This window comes from Siniperca chuatsi, linkage group LG19 (genome assembly GCF_020085105.1).
Source record: "Siniperca chuatsi isolate FFG_IHB_CAS linkage group LG19, ASM2008510v1, whole genome shotgun sequence".
NCBI lineage: Eukaryota > Metazoa > Chordata > Actinopteri > Centrarchiformes > Sinipercidae > Siniperca > Siniperca chuatsi.
The window spans coordinates 9,142,084-9,161,983 of NC_058060.1; the positions used below are offsets into that span (position 1 = coordinate 9,142,084).

At 41.0% G+C, this 19,900-nt stretch overlaps 1 protein-coding gene across 3 annotated transcripts in view; it reads left to right on the forward strand.

Annotated features, from left to right (window-relative positions):
* arhgap29a (Rho GTPase activating protein 29a) overlaps window positions 1-19,900 on the forward strand; it is a 36,647-nt gene that overhangs the window by 7,793 nt on the left and 8,954 nt on the right. Inside the window, exons 3-13 of one of the 3 annotated variants that reach the window (XM_044176353.1) lie at window positions 8,866-9,009; window positions 11,949-12,045; window positions 12,971-13,043; window positions 13,583-13,643; window positions 14,153-14,299; window positions 15,823-15,887; window positions 15,993-16,103; window positions 16,216-16,296; window positions 17,101-17,295; window positions 18,114-18,251; window positions 18,412-18,602. In XM_044176353.1, the coding sequence (XP_044032288.1) occupies window positions 8,866-9,009; window positions 11,949-12,045; window positions 12,971-13,043; window positions 13,583-13,643; window positions 14,153-14,299; window positions 15,823-15,887; window positions 15,993-16,103; window positions 16,216-16,296; window positions 17,101-17,295; window positions 18,114-18,251; window positions 18,412-18,602 (1,303 nt within the window). Of the gene's footprint in view, window positions 1-8,865; window positions 9,010-10,572; window positions 10,939-11,948; window positions 12,046-12,970; window positions 13,044-13,582; window positions 13,644-14,152; window positions 14,300-15,822; window positions 15,888-15,992; window positions 16,104-16,215; window positions 16,297-17,100; window positions 17,296-18,113; window positions 18,252-18,411; window positions 18,603-19,900 lie in introns of those variants that run through there. The other 2 variants (XM_044176354.1, XM_044176355.1) reach the window with 2 other exon arrangements.

The following is a 19,900-nucleotide window of genomic DNA, read 5'->3' on the forward strand; positions in this document are numbered from 1 at the left end:
AAGTAATGGGTTTTAGCATGCTGTTCTTGTAATTTGGAAAACCACTTGGCAATTTCAAACAGCACAAGCACAAACTGTTTTACTCATGGCAAGGCACAGGTATCCCAGCTTCCCTATTCACTAGTCTTTGAGTGAGATATTGGTTAACAGTTTTAATCCTTATTCACTGATTTAAAAAAATAAATAAATAAAAATTTAAAATCAATTTCTTGTCTGCATCAGTTGTTTTGTAATACCCTGTGTAGCAAGGTCTATACTGAGCATAATTGGCCTTATTTTTCTGCCAGAGTCAACCTTAGGGCATGCTTACATGTGACTGGGTCAGCCCCATGCTGGCTATAGCTCATAACTTGTTAAAGGCCAATGGCGCTGATGGGGGAGAAATTTGAGTCTTGTGAGACTCAAATTAGGTCCCATTGGAGTGTTTAAAGGGCAGGGGAGGAACTGGAGCAAGTGGAGCTATTGGGGTGTGATTGAACTTGCCAAAGCATACGCAACAATGCCTGTATCACTCTTGAATCGGCGTCACCAAACTGATTATGGTTTCCTAGAACAAATAGTGTCTTTTCATCTAATCAGTTGTTAGGACAGAATTTCGGAGCTTCTAAATCTGCATATTTCAGAACTGGGCCCATTTTGCAACCCCCTTATAGTTGGCCCATATATGCAGGCATTAAAATGTTTAGTACCTTTTGACAAGACTGGAAGGTGTAGATCAGCATTGCCTCGACAACCCAGAATACCTTCACCCCCATACAAGGAAGGTGTCTGCTCAATGTTAATTGTAACCATGGTAAGAAACAAAACAGTGCCTTGTGCTCACAGAAAGCCCTGTTTTATTTGAACTGAGATGTTTTTCTTTATCTTCCAACTTAACATATTCTTGAAATGCTAGGTATACTTGTCCCATTTTCCTTTTTATAATCAGCATTATTCTAGCTGTATGCATAAAATGCATCTCCCTTGAACCCTTGATGTTGCCCAACGTTGAGAGATACTTGGAATTAGAAAAAAACATTTTATTTAGTACATTTTACTAAATTAAATGCCTTGCCGGTTATGTAAGTAAGTTTTCTAGTGCAAGCTTTCTATCGCACAAAGCCCATTCTCTCAGGATTAGGATGCTAGTAAAGCTAAACAGTGTCCTCTTGTTCTCAATGCAGTGTTTGCCCCCCAACATCAGCCCCCTCACCTCCCGGTTCTGCCCCTTGACAGGTGTACTAAAGGGGCCCATCTTTGTACTTGTTGGACAGCTCTCCCAGTTCTCTGGCCTGCTGATGTTCCTTTGCTTACATTACACAGCTTGGGGAGCAACTGTAGTCTCTTCAGCCTAATGCCGGACCAGTTTGGCTGCCAGCTAGAGGTTGCACGGTGGGGGGATTTGCAGTTTCTCTTAAAGAAAGCATAGTTGGAATGCCAACCTTCAGAGCTTTGCATCAACAGTAGGCGGTGGTGATGTGGGGGGATATCAAGAGAAAAGTTGCCTGTCTTTCCTCACTGTGACAGACAGCTCCAAAGAGAAATGAAAGAGGGGGGAAAAACAAATTCTTCACTCCACACTGGGCATCTCATTTATATGCGAAGGACTAAAGAGAGAAATATCCAAGGGTAAACTTGTCTGTTGACTAGAAAGAGATCTTGGAACATTTGACCAGTTCACCCTTGGATTTGAGGATAATTTTTTAATTGGATAATTCCTTATTGGATCTTTATGACCTGGAGTTTGCAATATGAGGTAATCTTGTGTTCCTCTCTAATAGTCAAACTTAATGTCAGGCATTTCCTAACTTTAAGCATGCTCATTGAGCATAATTTTTCATTCACTTTTGGTTTCCTGAGCTAACGGCTAACAAGCTTGACAAAGGCAGTATCCTGCAGAGTGGGACCATAAAAGCCCCCCACCTAGATGGAAGGTGCTGTGTGTCTAGCCTAGGGCTCTTTTTTAAACGCCAGCTCTTTGTGCATGCAGTCATGGGAAAAATAGCTTCAAAGGTGAAGCAACAGGGAATGCCTCGGAATGAGCATGGAAGTCTGGGAAGGCAAAGTTCCCTGCCTTTTACCAGCTGCATGTAATCTGCTAAGCCATAGAGTGGACTGCTGGTGGTCTGTCGACAGAGGTGGACCAGGGCCACTGACCACAGGAAGTATGTTGGGGAGGGGGATATCAAGGGATGTATGGGCCACCCATTGCAGTGACCCTGCCCAAGTGTTAAAGGTTAAGTGGACCCATTTTGCGACCCCCTTATAGTCAGGCAAATAGTTAAAATTTGGATTGAAACGATGGGGTCATTTTTAGCATTGTGCACAAATACCCTATTAAAGATGTGGTACTGGTGAGAGGGTTATGTGAAGGTATGTGGCATTTCACCCTAGCCAATTAAGAAGAATCCATTTGAACAAAACAAAGGTTATTGAGTCACACAGTGATTGATTATTAGACCCGCTTTTCGTTGTTTGTCTTTTGAAGATGGGGGCGAGTCTCAAAAGAACCCCTTGAAACCTAGCCTTACCATTGCTTTTGATGAATGCACAATTTCTTTGAAACAACTGTGACAACAGAGTCGGTTAGTTGGTTATTTATGGGTGAGTAGCTGGAATGTCCAGCTGTGGTCTGACTCAGTAGGACACATTGAGTGGTTTTGATTGACATTGGTCATGGCTAGCCTGTCCAACGTCCTATTTAGCCCCCTCTGCCATGAGCTGCTTCCATTTGATCGGACATCTGCAGATCTAGTTGTGACATGTTTAGTGATTTCACACTTGCTTTGTGGCAATAAGCACCCCTCCGTTCCCTCAAATGTTTTGAAGCATAAATAATACATTTCTCCCATGATTTGCAATGCATGACTGAGCATAGCTAGGGTCAGAGTGAAAGGAATGTTGCCAAGTCATATTGTGTCAGGCCCTAGTGGAAGTGTTGTGCTTCAAAGAGTTAAGCTATTGATGCCCACAAGTCCCAAAAGTGAGAGAGTTTCCTTATGGTACACATCAAGAAAAAGCATCAGCATCTTTTTTTAGAAAACGTTCTATTTCTTGTATGGTAGTCTGTACATTGTGGGCAAATGTTAAGTATTACAAAACCTTTTCACATTAAATGCTTGAGTCTAAAATAGTTTGACTCTCCACAAATACCTGTTTTTGCTCTTACCTAAATATCCTTCTATCTCTGTTTAATGTGTCAATTTGGTTGCACAAAACAAAACCTTACTAACAGTATAAAGACTTACTGCAAAAACCCTTAGCACATGTAAATGTAAAATACAGCTGAGCATAGCTTCCCTAAGGAGAGGTAGCTGGTTTTCCTCCAAAAGTACCAGACACTTATATTACCAGGATCTACTTTTCAAGGAACTAAAAAGTTCCTTCAGCCCATTGTTGTGTGCATTTCCACCACACTCTTGAGACCTGGGAAGATTAGACAAATTACACCCTTTTAGGTTACACCCATCACACAGCTGCATAACTCTATTATTTTAACCTATGCACTCTCACCTGTTTTAAATACTGTGCTTACCGGTGTATAATGGTGCAACTGAGAGCCACTACTTCCTCAGAGCGTTGAAATTATTTCACATAAAAAACACTGTAGTCACCTGGGGGTCAAGGGATGAATACTGATTCACAAATGTCCCAGCTAGGGAATATTGTTATGGCCCACATACTGCACAGACTAAATCAACAAATGTAATGTTCTTTCTATACCTGATCCTCAGGACAAGATGTTATCAAATGAGAGTCTATGGCCTTATGTTTGTATATTGTAGGTCCATAACATGTGATGTCAGAGAGTCTCTGCTCCAAAAGGGCGTCAGAATGTTTTGGTGTTGAGGTGTCATCTCGATGGTGAATGATCCGACATTGTTTTCATTATGGATCCCCCTCCACCCCTCGCTCCTGCAACTCCCGTCCCCACTCCCAAACAAGAGGCTGGAATGTTGGGTTTCCATGACGCTAATGAAGTAAAAACCTGGCAATGTGTTACTGGCAGCCTCAGAGCAGCTCCTGATCCGCGGCCTCCTTCTCATCAGGATCAGAGTCTGATCCCCCTGTAGCCTTCATTCACCAGGGCTTATTATGCCCAGGAATGTCTCTCACTCTCTCCTTCCCTCATAACCCCCACTGAAGCCGGGACGTGGGGTGCAGGGGTAAATTTGGGACAAATCCCAAGGGAGAGTACTACACCAAATAACACACAAACCCCCATACCCACCAAAACTCCTCCCCTATCACTCCATACAATCCTCCCACCGCTAACCATCACACATGGACAAAGACACACACACACACACACACACACTCCAATCCTTCTGTCCTGTGAAAAGTGAAAAGCTGCCGTTGTGATTTATTGTTCCATAAATGCTTCATGTGGCAGGCCCATGAGGCGACCAGTCTCTCTGTTTGCTAGTGGCCCCAGGGACAATAGTGAGTTTTCGGCACTCAAACAAGTCCTCAAGCAAAACTCAGTGGTCTTTCCCTAGGGAAAACAGAATGATCTTCCCAGCAGCTTGTTGGCTTTTTGCCAGTATTCAGATGGCTAATATTTGCAAATTAAAACACCTGTCATTTCAACTTTTTCCACAAAATTTTCCTTTCCAAACATTCTCTCCCGTCTTAAACATGACACTGCTGAAGGAAAATGCACTAGTCAGATGTTCCCTGGTGGGAATGAATCTTCTTCTCTTTGTGTTTCGCCCAGAATGGCAGTTGAGGGGTTAAATAATCAGTCTCTGTATATTATCCTGTGTCCTGCTGGGCTGGTGGACGCAACCATAATGTCTTGCTAATTAGCCTCCATTTAGGATGATCCAATAGGCCACACAACCTCCATTGAAGACTGAAGCCCATGGAGCTTTGCAAAGGAAGACCCTCTGTCTCGTGGGCATTCATGGTTTAGGCTCGTCCTTAATAAACCTATAGCTTGCCCAGGCCTGATGCCTCCAGGACTCGGGATTCAGTTACTCAGTTGATGAATGGGGTGTATAGCCTGTGTGGGGATGATTTAGGCCATTCTGTGTATTTTGTCATTGAAAGGATAATGTCCATAAATGGGATCTAAACTGACCAGGACCAATTAAGGGCTTAAGGGTTGAAGCGGCTCATTGTAAATTTTATTTTATTGTGGGTTGGGGTCCCCGTATAAGTTTGTGAGAGATAAGGTCTTTGAGAAGACTGGGTTCTATAAAGCATACACTTTGGAAAAACAGTAAGTTAAAGAAAAATATGATATATATTTATTTTATTTTTTTTAACATTTTGAGTCTAAGGTACTGGGAAATGTTTCTGATGTTTTTTTTGTTGTTTGCATTAAAATCTACATGATGTGTGTCTTTTCTTTAAAGCCAGACTTTCTGTCGAGTATTTAATTTTAAGATTTTGTTTAAAGATGGAGTGCAGGACTTTTACATATAAAATTGCCAAACGAGTTCACACAATGCTGATTAAGCCTATTGCCTCCAGGTAAATTTCTCTGTATTTCGAATTATACCGGAGTTTTAAAATCTGGTGTCTGTGGCGACATTCCCGCGCTGGTGCACCAGTAATGATGCGTGTTACACCAACCAGCAATGATTGGTTTGCCAGAGCTGAAGCGGGGAGCAACCCAGAGCCATGTAGAGAGCTCCACAATCGGCCATTGCTGTTTTAGAAATAAAATAAAATAAATAAATAAATAAGGTCCATTGGAGAGAGTATTTACTATTGAGAATTGTTAATTTTGTTTATTTATGTTTATTATGATTATATAGTCATGTGTTAATATGCTTTGGCAGCAACTAGGAGGAAAACCTAAGAAGCGTCCAAGAAAAGTGTCTGACGCTCCTGATAAAAAAAGAAACTCAGCGCACAGAGGAAGGATTAATGTCAAAAAATGAAAGTGATCGACAGCAAGGACAAACATGGATAACCCTTGGTGTAGCTTTAGCTTTTCCTCGATGGAAATCACTGAGAGAAGGGACTGAGGGCAGACACGGATGTTGCGTTACTGCTCTTGGACAGGTTGGTAAAATATTTGGAGTAGGCTATGTAGCTATTACATTTACTCCACCTAAATAATGAATTATTTTCTTGGAACTGTGGAATCTATTTGTAACTTTTTCTGAACACGAGCCTGGGGTGAGCTCACCTGTAGGCATACATCATAAGCACGTGTCGACAGTGTTTGTGTAATTACTCTCACTGCCAGAAGGAGAGACAAAAGTTCCGCACTGCAGGTTTAATTTGAGCCAGTGGAAATGGGAACACCATTCAAAAGGTTTGATGGGAACTGAATACATGAGTACAAAAATCACTTAGCACGGTTTTTCTTCATGATTGTACAGATAGTCATTTACAATGACATAGTAATCCAGGCTAGTAAAAAAGAGAATGACTTTCTCTGTATGCCCATGTGCATTGATTGTATAGAAGTATTGAGTCTCAGTTTGATGTGTGATTGTGCCAGAAGCACACCGCTGGCCCTTTTCCTGCCTCGTGGGGAGTTGGGCAGCTGAAACAAAGGACGAGAGGCTTTCGTCATCAAAAACCACTAGGTCCTTGGCATTAGAAGGAGATGTGCATGACATCTGATGAAGATGGATGAAGGTGGTTGCTATGGTGAAGGAATCGGACACTCCAGGTCCCGTGGAGAAACTTTTGGCGAGTTAGAAGCAACAGGGCATGTTGGCATGGAGTAGTTCATGTGGTAGTGGAACTGTCTGGGATTTGTGCTTGTCTTTTGTAATCATTTGGGTGAATGGTTTTTAAGCAGTCTGTTTGCTGAGTTGATTTGATATTTTGCAAGTGCTTGATGTTCACCTGAAATTACCTCTTGACCTCCTTGCAGTGTTATTTCCCAGAGCTATTGCTCCTTACCCAGTCACTCCAGATCTTTGGGTTTATGTTAAGTGGTCCATTGTTGATTTGCAGGGTGTGCTGATTGGCTGCATTTAAGTTGTCAGTAAAGCAGCAGCATGTATGGCCATTTGGCACATTATGACTTCATTATTCATATCAATGTTGCCAGAGTCATATGAAAAGAAGAAAGCTTGAAACATATATACAGAAAATACATAAGTGTGGTCCTCGATAGCTTTTTGTTGACAGGTAGTGGGTGAATTTTGGCCTGCATATTTTGTTGTTTTTTCAGTGCTTCATACTGGTTGTTTTGATTATTGTTGCGATGTTGTGACCTGTTGGTCAATGTGAACTTGTCACCTGCTGGTCAGTTGGCTGGATTTCCGGGTCAGTCCTCAGCTAGCATTGTCATGGCGGCCACACAGACCCAGCATTATTAGCCCCACTGGCGGCACTATTTGTCCCACTCCAAAAAAGAGGGCTAATGAATAAAAGAAAAAATGGGAGACAGCTAAAGTCTTTCTGATCCCCTCTTCCATGAAGGGGTAATCCAGGGGTGATCGTCAGCACAAAATGTGGCTTTGACTGCCTGTATCCATTCAGTGTGTGTGTGTGTGTGTGTGTGTGTGTGTGTGTCTGTGTGTGAGTTGTGTAATGTGTGTGAAACCTGTATTTACTAGGAAGTTGCAAGAAGATGTGACCAAGAATAAACTCATTTATACACATGACTATAATAATCACATTTCAAGCATGAAATAAAAATATAAATAAGCCTAGGACAGCCTAGGACCGGCTCATATTTTAGTCACAATGCCAATTATTTGTGTCTGTGTATGTGAGAGAGAGAGCGAGAGAGAGGAGCAGAGGGATGCGTCTCCCTTTGGCTCCCCAATTCCCTCTTGTACCAGTCATCGTTGGGAAAGCCACCCATGGTAGCTGTGTCAGAACCCTGTCACAAAGTGCATTTGGCCCCTTTTGTAAATGGTGGTGACTCACTGTTCGTAAAGTCACATCTAGTACACAGAACCACATACCTGAGATGCCAAGTTTTCTTCGGTTAACTAACTGTTAACTGCAGAGAGAGAGCACAGTAGATCATGTTTATTTATACACTTGGCTGTCAGTTTAGCACCATTTTAGTTCTATGTGCAGGTTTGCTGAGATGTGTCCAATCCATCTGCCATCTCTGCTTAATGATCTAGTTGCCTAGACAGACCATTGATTGGTACATTGTTGACTAGAACTGCTGCGAATGGATGGCAGTAGTCTGACATGGCTGCCATGGTCACTCTTTCAACCAGCAAAGCTGGAATGTCATGTAGTAATTCTGTTTCCAATGAGGTTGCACCATTCATTTAAAGCAGGGAGATTTTTAAGCAGCTGGGTTCTAGGTACATTCTGCTCAGGTTTTTATAGCATGTGATAAATTGTTATGCCTCAGTGTCTCTTGAGCTGAAGACACAATTCACAGCATGAAACAGTACTTTGAAAACGTTTCTAGCCTCTACATAGCATGAACTAGAGCATGACAAACCTGGCTAATTGCACAATGACTTGTCATCATTGTAGCAGAGGAACACTGAACGACACACATCTCTTGTCATCTTATTGGTCAAAGGCTAATGAATAATGTAGTAGCTGTCAATGAGATTTCACTTGATAGCCAGTAGACACTCTTTGATGATGTTTTTCATTTTAAATTGCATTTTCTAAAAGTTGTTCTTTTTTCATTTTACGTCTATACATTAAGGTGGCAAGACAGTCCTTATTTATTTTTGCGTAGGAAGCTGAGTACAAGTCTAGTTCATAAGCCACATCCAGCTTTCACATTTGTAGTGGTATTCACTGTAAGGGCTTGGCCTAAGTAGTAAATAATATCCTAACTCAAAACCACGAGGCTTCGCTAAAACTATCTATCATCGTATTGTGACTTCGGCTACATGCAGTAAAATAATTGATTCTTTCATGCTTACATTCAAAGCATTGTGATACAGGGAAGGTGAATATACATTAATTGTCTTTGTAACTTTCCAGAGCTCCAGGACTGCCTCCATCAGGCAGTTCATGAGCGTCTCGGGGAGCTGTTGCGAGTCCTGAAGGCCATTATCAGCAAACACCAGAGCCTCAACTCAGTGGACATCCTCAGTACAGCTGGAACCGTCATCGCCACGGTCAAAGGTGAGCTATGATGACCAGATCTCCCTTAAACACACACACACACACACACACACACACACACACAGCTTTCCTGTAAAATGTATCAGCTACTCCTCCACTCTTCCTTAGGTCTGTTTTCTGTCTCTGTTTATCTAATCCCCCCTTCTCCCCTGACAGTATTATCTACTGGAAATCCACTATTACTTTGTCCTCTCTCTCACACGGTCTTCCCAAGTCTTAAAAAAAACTTCCCAGGGAATGATTTTGAGTAGTTTTCTTATAGCTTCAAAGAAATGGAGGTCTTCAGAAGTCACTCAAGTGCTTAGAATGCAGCAGCATGTGTTTCAAACCCCATACAGAGAGTAAGAAAATAATATTTGGGAGTCAGATACCTGATTCAAGAGCCAGGGAGAAGCGGGTGTCCTTTGTGCTTTGTCTGCCAGTCCAGAGGGAACTACACTGAGAAATCCTATTCAATCTCTCACTCTCTGAGATTATGATCTGGCATGCAGGTCAATTCTTAACTTGGCCGCCACACAAGAATCCCCTGAGTATACCTCGTCTTAATTTGCATTGCAAAGAGGGGCATAGAGGGGCTCCATAACTTTTTGTAAAGCTTTCACTTAATAAGGAATGGTGACATGGTGAAGTGAACAAAGCCCGATAAGGCTCTGCATATGAATGTAGCTTACCTTCACTGAGATATTTGGAATGAATCCATGTGTGTGCCATAAACAATTATTAGGTGCATGGAAGTCCCATCTTTCACACAGTAACTTGACTATTTGTGTAGCATTCGAACATGTTGATGTACAATAGAGGCACACAGAAGAGGACCTTTTCAATAAGGAAGCCTTAGATTTGACAGCTTAATAGTTGGTCTATAGAAGCCTTTGATTTAGGCTCTTAGTGATATTGCATAGTGATATAGTCTTTTCATAATTATGTGCATTGAAGCATGCTATAACGTCTTTTCTGCCACTAGGTGGCCAGAATTGCTCACTTCTTGACCCTCACATGTGATATCAGCTGCACACCAATAGTTTTCCTGACCAAATGTCAAAGCTGTTGATGTTACACAACAAGATGTAAAATTTTGTTATTCTACGATTTATGGAGGCATGTCATGTTGTTTTGTTCTTCCATGAATATTAATGTTAAAAATGTTTTTACTTTTAAAAGTGTACTGCTTGATTGTACAGATAAGAAAATACTGTGAATTTTGTGTTGTATTGCATTTTTACTTCACTACACTCTCTAAGGAACACCCCGACACTAGATCAAATAGTTGTTCATACAGAGTTTGTAATGTCCTCCATCCTGCTATACATGCCAAATTGCTACACCTTCGCATTATTCTTTATTGCAAGAAAAGTTTCTACTAGACCTGAATTCTGCATAGGACTTTGCAGCTGACAAGTGTTGCGACAGTGTTGTGCTTTTCCAGTAAAACAATACCATTTTTCCCCAATGATGTAACTTCCACGTTTGGACCACTGGTTGGGGCCTGAGCGAGTACTGGCATTGTATTCCAGCAAGCCTCAGGATGTCCTGTTGGGGGTAGGGGTTGGATAGAAGAGGAGGAGATGTAACAGCATAAGAAAGTTGCATGCTTTGAATGGTGGTAGCTACAGTAGCTTGGGCTGGGGTTGAAAGGGGCTCCCAGGGCCCCATGGACATTGGACCCTGTCAAAAACCTTTTTTTGCACCTGTCTGACAGAGCCTTCCTGTGCTTGATTCTGAGAGAGGAATTTTATGTTGGATTAATTTCTCTGCTAAGTGCTCCTTTTGCTGGATAGAAGAACATACTATCGGACCCCCTAAAGAAGAGTAACTTATTCAGTGGCATGTTCAAGGTGTTTGGACAGAAACCCTGAAGTAGTGGTTACTGGGCATGATCAAGACAGCTTATTTCTGTTAAACAGGAGAAATGCTGAAGAAAGTTTTGAGGTGGGTAGCTGGAAGTTTTGCCATTTGTAACACAGTATACTTCTCTGACAACTCTTTCCAAAAGACCTGCATGCAATGCGTAATAGCTACTGAGGAAGCATCTTAGTATTTCGTAGGCGTTGGCAGGTGGGTACTCTTCAGTTTTCATTATGTGGCACATATATGGAAAGGCCTGGTTAAAGAGTTAGTGAGGATACAGTTTGAAGCCGTTTTTCTCACAGATTTTTGAAAACATTCAAGATCACTTCAAAACTGAGTTTGGACTGATCCCAACTTTCTTCTACTTCTGTTACAAAGACATGATTCACAACAGAAACTTTGAAAACAAAGTCAATAGATAAAGCTCAGTAACCGAAGACAGCAGGTTTTCTATATAAAATGTCTGCTCCATTTGAAGTCTTTGAACTCTAGAAAGCTTCATTGTTCTAATGGAAAGGAAAGACTGAGGAAACCGTGGAGGCAACAGAGTGGTCAGTGACATCACTGATTTATTGCTTAGTGTTTGGTCTCATTTTCTGAGCATCTCCTAGTTTATTTTCTCTCTGCTCAGTCAGAACAGGAAGTTTATTGTGAAGACTGATTACAGCCAAAATTTACAGTGGTGTTTTTCCCCCATTCTGTTCTCAGTCATCACTGTGTTTAGACTTACAGCAGGAAACTACTGCCTCTCCAGATTACAGCTAAATATATACACTTGCAATCTTTGCTTATCTTTTCTGATTTAAGGTACAAAGTTGTTTTTGGATGCCTCTGAGGGACTTTTCAATTTTAAAATGTCTGCACTTTTGAGATATGAAGTGAGCAGTTCCTTTGCTCCTTAGTGTGATTTGAGGGGTACAGCATGACTCAAATGAGATTTTCATTGACTCCATACTTGACGTCATGCACAGGATGATGAATCATATCATGAGATTCATGGCTTAAACACCGCTAAATCAATGGCGCCAATGCAGGATGTCTTCAGTTTGCTTCCAAAGCTGACTCAATCCTACTTCATCACAATTTGACAGGGGTGAACTTTAAGGAGGTGAACGAAGAGAACAAACAGAAGCTTTTCAGAGAGATCTACACCGCTATCGACACATTGGCATTCACCTTTGGCAATGTGTAAGTATGTCATCACTGTGATTGCAATCCCCATGGCTCATTTCACTCTTGTGGGCTTTCTTACTCCATCAAACTGCATCGAGTTGACTGTACTATTATTCTTAATCAAGGGCAGGTTTTTTTCAGCTGTTATTGTTCCCTGTCAATTCTGAGAGCACATAATTAATCACTATTACTAAGTCAATTAGTATTTATATGACACATTCTAAACAATCAATCAATCAAATAATAAATAATTAACAGTAGTCACAAAAAAAGAGATAATATGGAAAAAGATAAAACTGAGCCAATAAAATAAAAAAGAATAATAGATACTCCCAGAACTAGATAATAAAATGAATCATTGCGAATATTTCTGGGGAAATACCTGGCTAACAATATGTTAGATAGATTTTTTTCATTTCAAAATTAAAGGGGCTCTCCACCGATTTTACACATGGGGCTTTCCAAAGTTTGAAAAAACAACAATTTTATAAATAAATAATAGTTATTTTTTGGGCTTTCAATAATGGCTATTTCTATTAAGAGAATGTCATGCAGAAATGGTAATGAGGCGGCAATGATTCAGAGGTGATTCAAAGAGTTTTTTTTGGGCTTAAAACTTGATTAAGCATTTTTAAACAGAAAACTTGCTTTACAAACTGGAGGTGAGGAGTTGGAAAAAGTGGGAATTTAGGAGGCAGGGAAGGTCTAATGAAAGACACTATTGAGTTGCATTATGGGAACTGTAGGATCCCATGTTTTTGGCGCTTGACCCATGCTAGAGATTAAAAGTCAGGATATCCCTGCCTCTGCTGCATCGATTTTGACCATTGTTTTTTTTTTTAATCTGTCTTTTATAAGTTCCCCCAATTTAATGGATTCTCTGATCAGTTTCACCCCTTCTCAACCCAATCTGTTGATTTATGTTTGTGTTTTCCCTCAGAGTGTCTGACTTCCTTATGGGAGATGTAGAGAATGGATCAGTGTTGGGGCTCCCCCTGACTAAGAGAAGCAGGGTAAGAAAAGTACAATATTTATATTTGTGTAGTTCTGTTTATCACCCCCAAACAAATGGCCTAATTAATTCAGCACAAGTGAGATATCAAATTGGCACTTGCCACCTTCCAGAACTGTAGTTGGCATCAAAAATGGCCGATGGCTGATATTAGTGTATTCGCATGGCCCCCATTCTTAAACATACATTCATCATTAGTTCATTCCCTGTCCCATGAACGCCACAATGTGGCCTGCTGCCCCTGAATTGTCAAGCAAAATATACTAAAAATTACCCAGCAGAGTGCAGAGTTCAGGGGTTAAGCCAGCACTTGCAGGTTGACGGATGTTCCCAAAAAGCCTTCAGCAGATGATGAATTGATGCTATGTATTGTTGTTTTCCTGCTGTAGCTTTTAGAACTCCTCTAATGAGGAAGTAAGGTTCTGATAAGCTTTGTTTTAGGCATGTTTAGCAGAGCTTACCGTGCCTTGAGTAGGAAATTCATCCTCCTCATTGTAGTTTTTTTTATTTCTTGTTTTTTTTCATCTGTCCGTTTTTCAGTCTTTTGAGAACCTCTCCGTGGAATCTGGAGGATCCGGTCCCGAGAAAGATGATCCGCCAGGTAAGACACATCTCTATAACACACAGCTACTGTACTCTGGTGCTGCTCTGTGAAAGTGTGGGGAGAAACTAATCCTGGCAGTTTTGTTAGAAAAAAGCTTATTCATAAATCAGTCTTGTGCTGACTTACTGTTGCTGCTTCATCATTTGGGGTTATGGCATTGTTTGTGCTGTGTCACTGCCATTGGAGTGTGTGTGGGGTTGTGTGGGGTAAGAGCATAACTAGCTCTGAAGTCTTGATGACCAGTCACCTTAACCACTTATTAATACATCCGGTAGTCGGTCTCCTGTCAGCATTACTTATCTTCAAATGGTATTAGCTCATATCGCGCTCACCCAAGGTCAGTGTGGGCTTTTCTTGCTGCCTCAGTCACAGATGTTGCTAGCTTAACACACATGTAGTACGTCCAGCAGTAGTTAGAGGCATATTGGATGGAGGTTGGTCGCTGGCTGTCATGTTTAAGCCAATCTTCTATAACCTCCCTCGTGGGAATCCGGTGGTTTTCACAGAGCCGTCTTCGCCAGTTCGAGCAGAAGAGGTGGACAGGACACTGCAGCGGCAGGACAGCGGGTTGGAGTCAGCGCTGCTCTACGCCAAGGCCTGGTCCAAGTACACCAAAGAGCTGCTGGCGTGGGTGGAAAAGCGTCTCAGTATGGGTGAGTTAGGGCACAGGTGGAGGGATAAATACAAGAGTATTTCTGACATGTAGGGAGGCAGCAGCTAAGTAACACCTATCACACTGAAGTCTAAAAGTCAGCTGTCATGTGTTAGAGTCATGGACCATGTACTTACTTTAGTACTTCATTGCATAAAGTGTAGGTAGTCATGTCAGGGTATCTTTATGAGATGATTCATGTACATGCCATGTACATTTAGGGTCTTTAAAAAGCAACAACATCTTAAACACTACAGTAATAGTAATTAGAGGTTAAAAGTCTGTCTTCAGTGTATGTGCACTGGAGGCTTTCCACATCACACTTGTGTAAGTTGCATACTGGACCACGATTGGCTTCCAAGATAATTGTGATGTCACAAAATCCTACTCGTACGTGAGTAGTGAGTGATTTAAGGTGAGCCCGGAGAAACTTTCCGACTTCAGCAGATGAATGTGAAACTCTGCGCATACCGTACATCATTCTGCACAGTGAAGCTTAAACATCCAAGCGAAGTAACAATAAGCAAAACACATTTTTGAGTGGAGGAGGACTTTTAATTTTGACTGACACCTATTTGAAGCAGAGTTTGAAAATAAGACCAATAAAAAAGTTTTTACCAAGAAATACACAGTGAAATTTAGACTGGCAGTTGTAACATAAGTAAAACATTACTGTAACTTTTTACAGTTTTATCTAATTGAATACCCAGTTGTAGATTTATCTAGGACAAACTTACTCCAAATACTTTTTTCGTATTCAATGAATTTCTTGATGTTTGTTTTTAGTTTTATTGTATAGTTTCTGATTTTTCTTTAGCTTTGTTCAATTTTGAAATAGGATTATTTCCCAGCTTTTTTTTTGGTTCACTTGTTCAGTTCAGTCTTAAACAGAGCTCCTGGCAGAAAAAGATGGCTGAAAATGTCTTTAAAATAGTCTAAATTCTAAATACAGTTTTTGACAACTAGACTCATATACAATATGTCATGCTGTGCTTAGCATTTTAGCTAGACCCACAAATGGGGGCCTTAATTAGGGGCCAATCTTCACCAATTTTCACCTTAGCTGGAGTCAAAACAATGAAGTCTTATCCAAGGTTGAGTGTTGCTCAAGGTTGAGTGTGCAGTGTGAGAGCTTTTGTTTGGCACACAGGTTAATGAATGGTTTCAGTTTAATACTTAGTCACTTGGCCAGTCAGCACAGTGACACAAAGCACTCAGTCAAGCTGTAGAGTACATTTATAATCAGGCAAACATACACGTTGTTTGTTTAACACATCCCATTTGGTTAATGCTTTATTTACGGATTAATTTTTATAGATTTGTCTCATGACTCAAGGGCATTGTGTGATTTAATCAGAAAATACTTTGTCCTTTTATTAAGTAAGTTCCAACGGTTGACACTAAATTAAACGTACTTCAGCACAATGCAAATATTTGCCCACACATAAATGACAAGATGTAGACCAGTAGAGAGCACTACATATGTTGTTAAATTCAAGTAAAATTAATGATGACTATTTGCAGATATTGAGTGTGCAAAGAGCTACGCCAAAATGGCTGAATCTGCCAAGATGCTTGCAAGTCAACAGGTGAGTTGATGTTGCAGCTGATTTGACTCGCACTGACTTTACAATCATGCTGCCGCCTTTTAGCTGTTGAGAATTGACATTAAGACTTTGTCCTCCTCCTTTAAGGAATTCATGCCTTTCCGTGAGACCTACATGACTGCTTTCAAAAATGACATTGAATACAGCCAGCTGGTACTTCACACTGCAGCAGTACTCCAAAGCAACAAATTCATGCAGGTAATCCAACAAAGCAAAAGATGCATTATCTGAAATTGGACTTGGGCTGTATAATGGAAACAAGAGGACTTACTGACTGTGTGCGTGCGGGGGGTTGGGTGTTTCATTCCAGCCTCTCCTGGCCAGAAAGAATGAGCTGGATAAACTACGAAAGGAGGTCAAGGAGCAGTGGCAGAGAGAGCAAAAGAAAATGGTGAGTTGATTACCATAAAGATTGCATTTTGTAGAGGGCCACACAAAAATGCATACAGAGTCTAAAGATGTCTCACTAACCTGGGGGATCGGTCCAAGAATGGCCTAATATACGCATGCATACACATGCTTTGTTTTGTCATGTAGTCATGCAGCCTGCCAAGACAGTCATTCTATTCCGTCTATGACAGAATAACCATCATTAACTAAGCTAATAATACTTAACACTGCAGTTGTACATGATTAGTCTTGTAAATTAATTGCTATTTAACATTCAATTAGTTTTTAATGTTAAGTACCACAAGTTAAGCTCCCACACTTATTATTAGAAAATAAAACAAATCATTAAACATTGATTATTCATATAATACTATATAAATTACATTGGTTTCTATTACATTATTTAATTGTATATTTTTTACAGAACACTATTAACTTAAAAGAGGGTATAAACTTAAAAGCTACATTTTTGTGTTAGCTTTGGTTAGCATTGTTGGATTTGGGGTTGTAAAACCCATATATGGGTTTGTAGCTAGAGAATCTGTATATTTTCCTGTGTTTTAAAGCTTCCTGTGTTTACCACAGGAAACTGAGTTACTATGGTAGTGGTTTTCATTTAAGTGGACAGATCCAGTGGAAGAAAGACAAAAGAAAAATGGCAAGATCGGCCACTGGTAGATATTTAACAGTGTTGCAACATTTGCACTTCTCCTGTATGTGGCATATCTGTGCACATACTGTCTGTGCAGTATGTGTTGTATTATGTTTGTCTGTGTATGAACTTAATATGTGTGTGCATCTCCAGCATGAGGCAGACAGTGCTCTGAGGAAGGCTCGGCTGCTGCAGGCCCAGCGGCAGGAGGAATATGAGAAGGCCAAGGTGTCCACCAGTCGCTTGGAGGAGGAGCAGATTGGAGGAGGAGGAGGAGGAGGAGGAGGAGCAGCGGCGGCCAAACAGCTAGAGAAGAGGCGCAGGCTGGAGGAGGAGGCCCTGCAGAAGGTACAACACCTTCTCCGTTGGGCCTGTGGCTCTTTTAATGAGGCAGATTGTACATTACCATGGGCACTGAACTAATCTTGTAAGCTTTTTCTGATTTTGTTTTGGCTGATTATAGTTGTTTGTTAATGTTAATTACTATTGCGGAACAGAATATCAGCCTCTATGAGTCTTCGGCGGTAACCGCTCACACAAAACAGGAAACATTTCTGCTGTGCAATTAATACACATGCATTCCTGTTCTGATTAACTTTGTTGACATTTATTGGACATTGAAAGTAAAAAGAGACAGAAAGAGTTGGAAAGGCACAATAAGGGTTCCTGCATGCGACTCGAACCCAGGATGCCATGGCCATAAGGCAGGCTAATCAGACCAAAGGCACTTCCAGTTCTATTATTCAAAGTTCATACTGTCAGTTAAATTGTACCTTGCCAGGTCAGGTATATAAGATGATGTATATGTTAAGGCCTTGTTATCACCTCCAAGCTCTCCTTTTTTTCATGACAAACAAACAATACAGGAATTGGAGGGAAGACAAATGACGACAATCTGTTTGGTCGGCAGTCAGTCAGGCTTAAGGAAATTGCTCTCCTGTGCTGACAGTTCATTCCCAAGATCATTAGCCTCTCCCATCACTTATGCCTCATTCTTTTAGCACCCTTTTGAGCTGATGAGCCTCTTCGGTTCACCAACTGCTGATCACGTGACTTACAGTGGTTACAACTAAACCTGCTCAATCCAGAGTCAAATCCATCATTTTTTTTTTTTTACTAACCAGAGAATTGAGAATTATGAAGAATTGTCTTTCTTCTCTTGGCAGGCTGAGGAAGCCAGGGAGCACTGCAAAGCATGTCAGATTGATGTTGGGGAGAAGAGAGTCGATCTGGCCAACACCAAGAGTGAGATCATCACTCAGATCCGAGAGATGGTCTCCCAGTGTGACCTCACCCTCAAGGCTGTAAGTTCAGATTTTTGTGCTGTAAATGTTTATCAGACACGTTTATTTAAAATGTAGACCAACTTGAATAACAGAGATAACGTACTATATCTTGGACAGACTGATGAGGAGGCACTCTGTGCCTGGTGCGCATGTTAATATTGTTTGTTCCTCATTTCAGGTGACGGTCAATTGGTTCCAACTGCAGCAGGCCCAGGTTGTATCTCTCCCTGTCAACCACCAGAGTCTGTGTGAAAATGCCAAACTGTACGAGCCGGGCCAGCGCTATATCGACTTTGTCAGGAGTCTACCCACTGATGGGCCTCGCCTGGAGTCCCACTCGTTTGATTCAGCTGTCACACAAAACACAGGGTGAGACATCAAGATACTGCTGCTAAGAAACACATGGGTTCAGTGGCTCGCATTATCATTGTGAGGTTTGCAAGTGATTTAAGCAGATGGTCAACTAAAAGATTGCTTTTTTCCGTTACATTACACACGAAACATTCTTATCCTTATGAACAATCTGCAAACAGATGTAAACAGTAACTGTAAACTGAAATCTGATGATTACTATTGAGGGATTGTGCCTAAATTTAGCTACGTCCGCCCCTTTAGTTATCAGTGTTTGTTTACTTTCTCAGATTGTATCAAGGAAATGAGTTATTTTTGTAAGTGGTGGCTCTCAGAGGGGTTCACTATCCCAGACAAAGTTTGTTTAATTTCAGTATCATTTAATTAATTTGAAAAGGGTTTCAGTCTATCCACATGTAGTGTTAACAATTATACAGTTATTTTTATATCAACAGCTTAAAGCTTGCGTCATAGGATTCTGTAGGAACATGAATATTTATTTATGGTAAACTTGTGGTTGTGAATGCTGTGAAATAGAGAAACTGTAATAGTCTGTGGTCCTGTAGACCTCACTGGTGAGAGGTGGAGTGATTGAGTGAGAGCGCTTGTTTTGGAAAGCGTGAAACAATTGGGTTGGCCAGGGCTTCCTGCGGAAATGACTGCGGTCACGGGAGAGAGGAGCTGGGGCAGTGGGCTTACCATCAATTTTACTAAACCTCCTGTGAAAGTTTTCAGTAGCTTTCAAACTATATACACATTGTTTCTGACTAACATGAAAAACACAGTGGTCATTTTACATTCGGGCAATTTTTAGTACCCAGTTCTTGTGAAGGCTTTGGTCAAAAAAAGTTAGTTTCCTTTTTGAGAGAGTTTTGTTGACAAAGGTTTGTGGTCACACACACACACACACACACACACACACACACACACACACACACACACACACACACACAGATGGAAATAAGAGAATGCTTTGTTCTTACTTAGCTTTCTCACACCTACCCCGACCCCCCAACTCTGATCCCTCTGATCAAAAGAATTCAGCTGTGGAGAGAGGAAATAAAACGTAGACACATTTTCACAGCATTTGTCTTCAAAAGGTTAAATATAGACCGCTGACCTACATACTATATATTGTGAGATACAGTAGGATACTTTTGTTAACAGTGGTTGGCATGGTTTCTACATCAGCCATTTGCAAACCTATCTGAGTCAGTTAATCATCGTTAAACTCTTAACTGCTGTCTTTGATGGTAAGGCAGGGCTGATCTCATGATCTTTTCAGTACTGATGGAATTAGGAAATATAGTTTTATA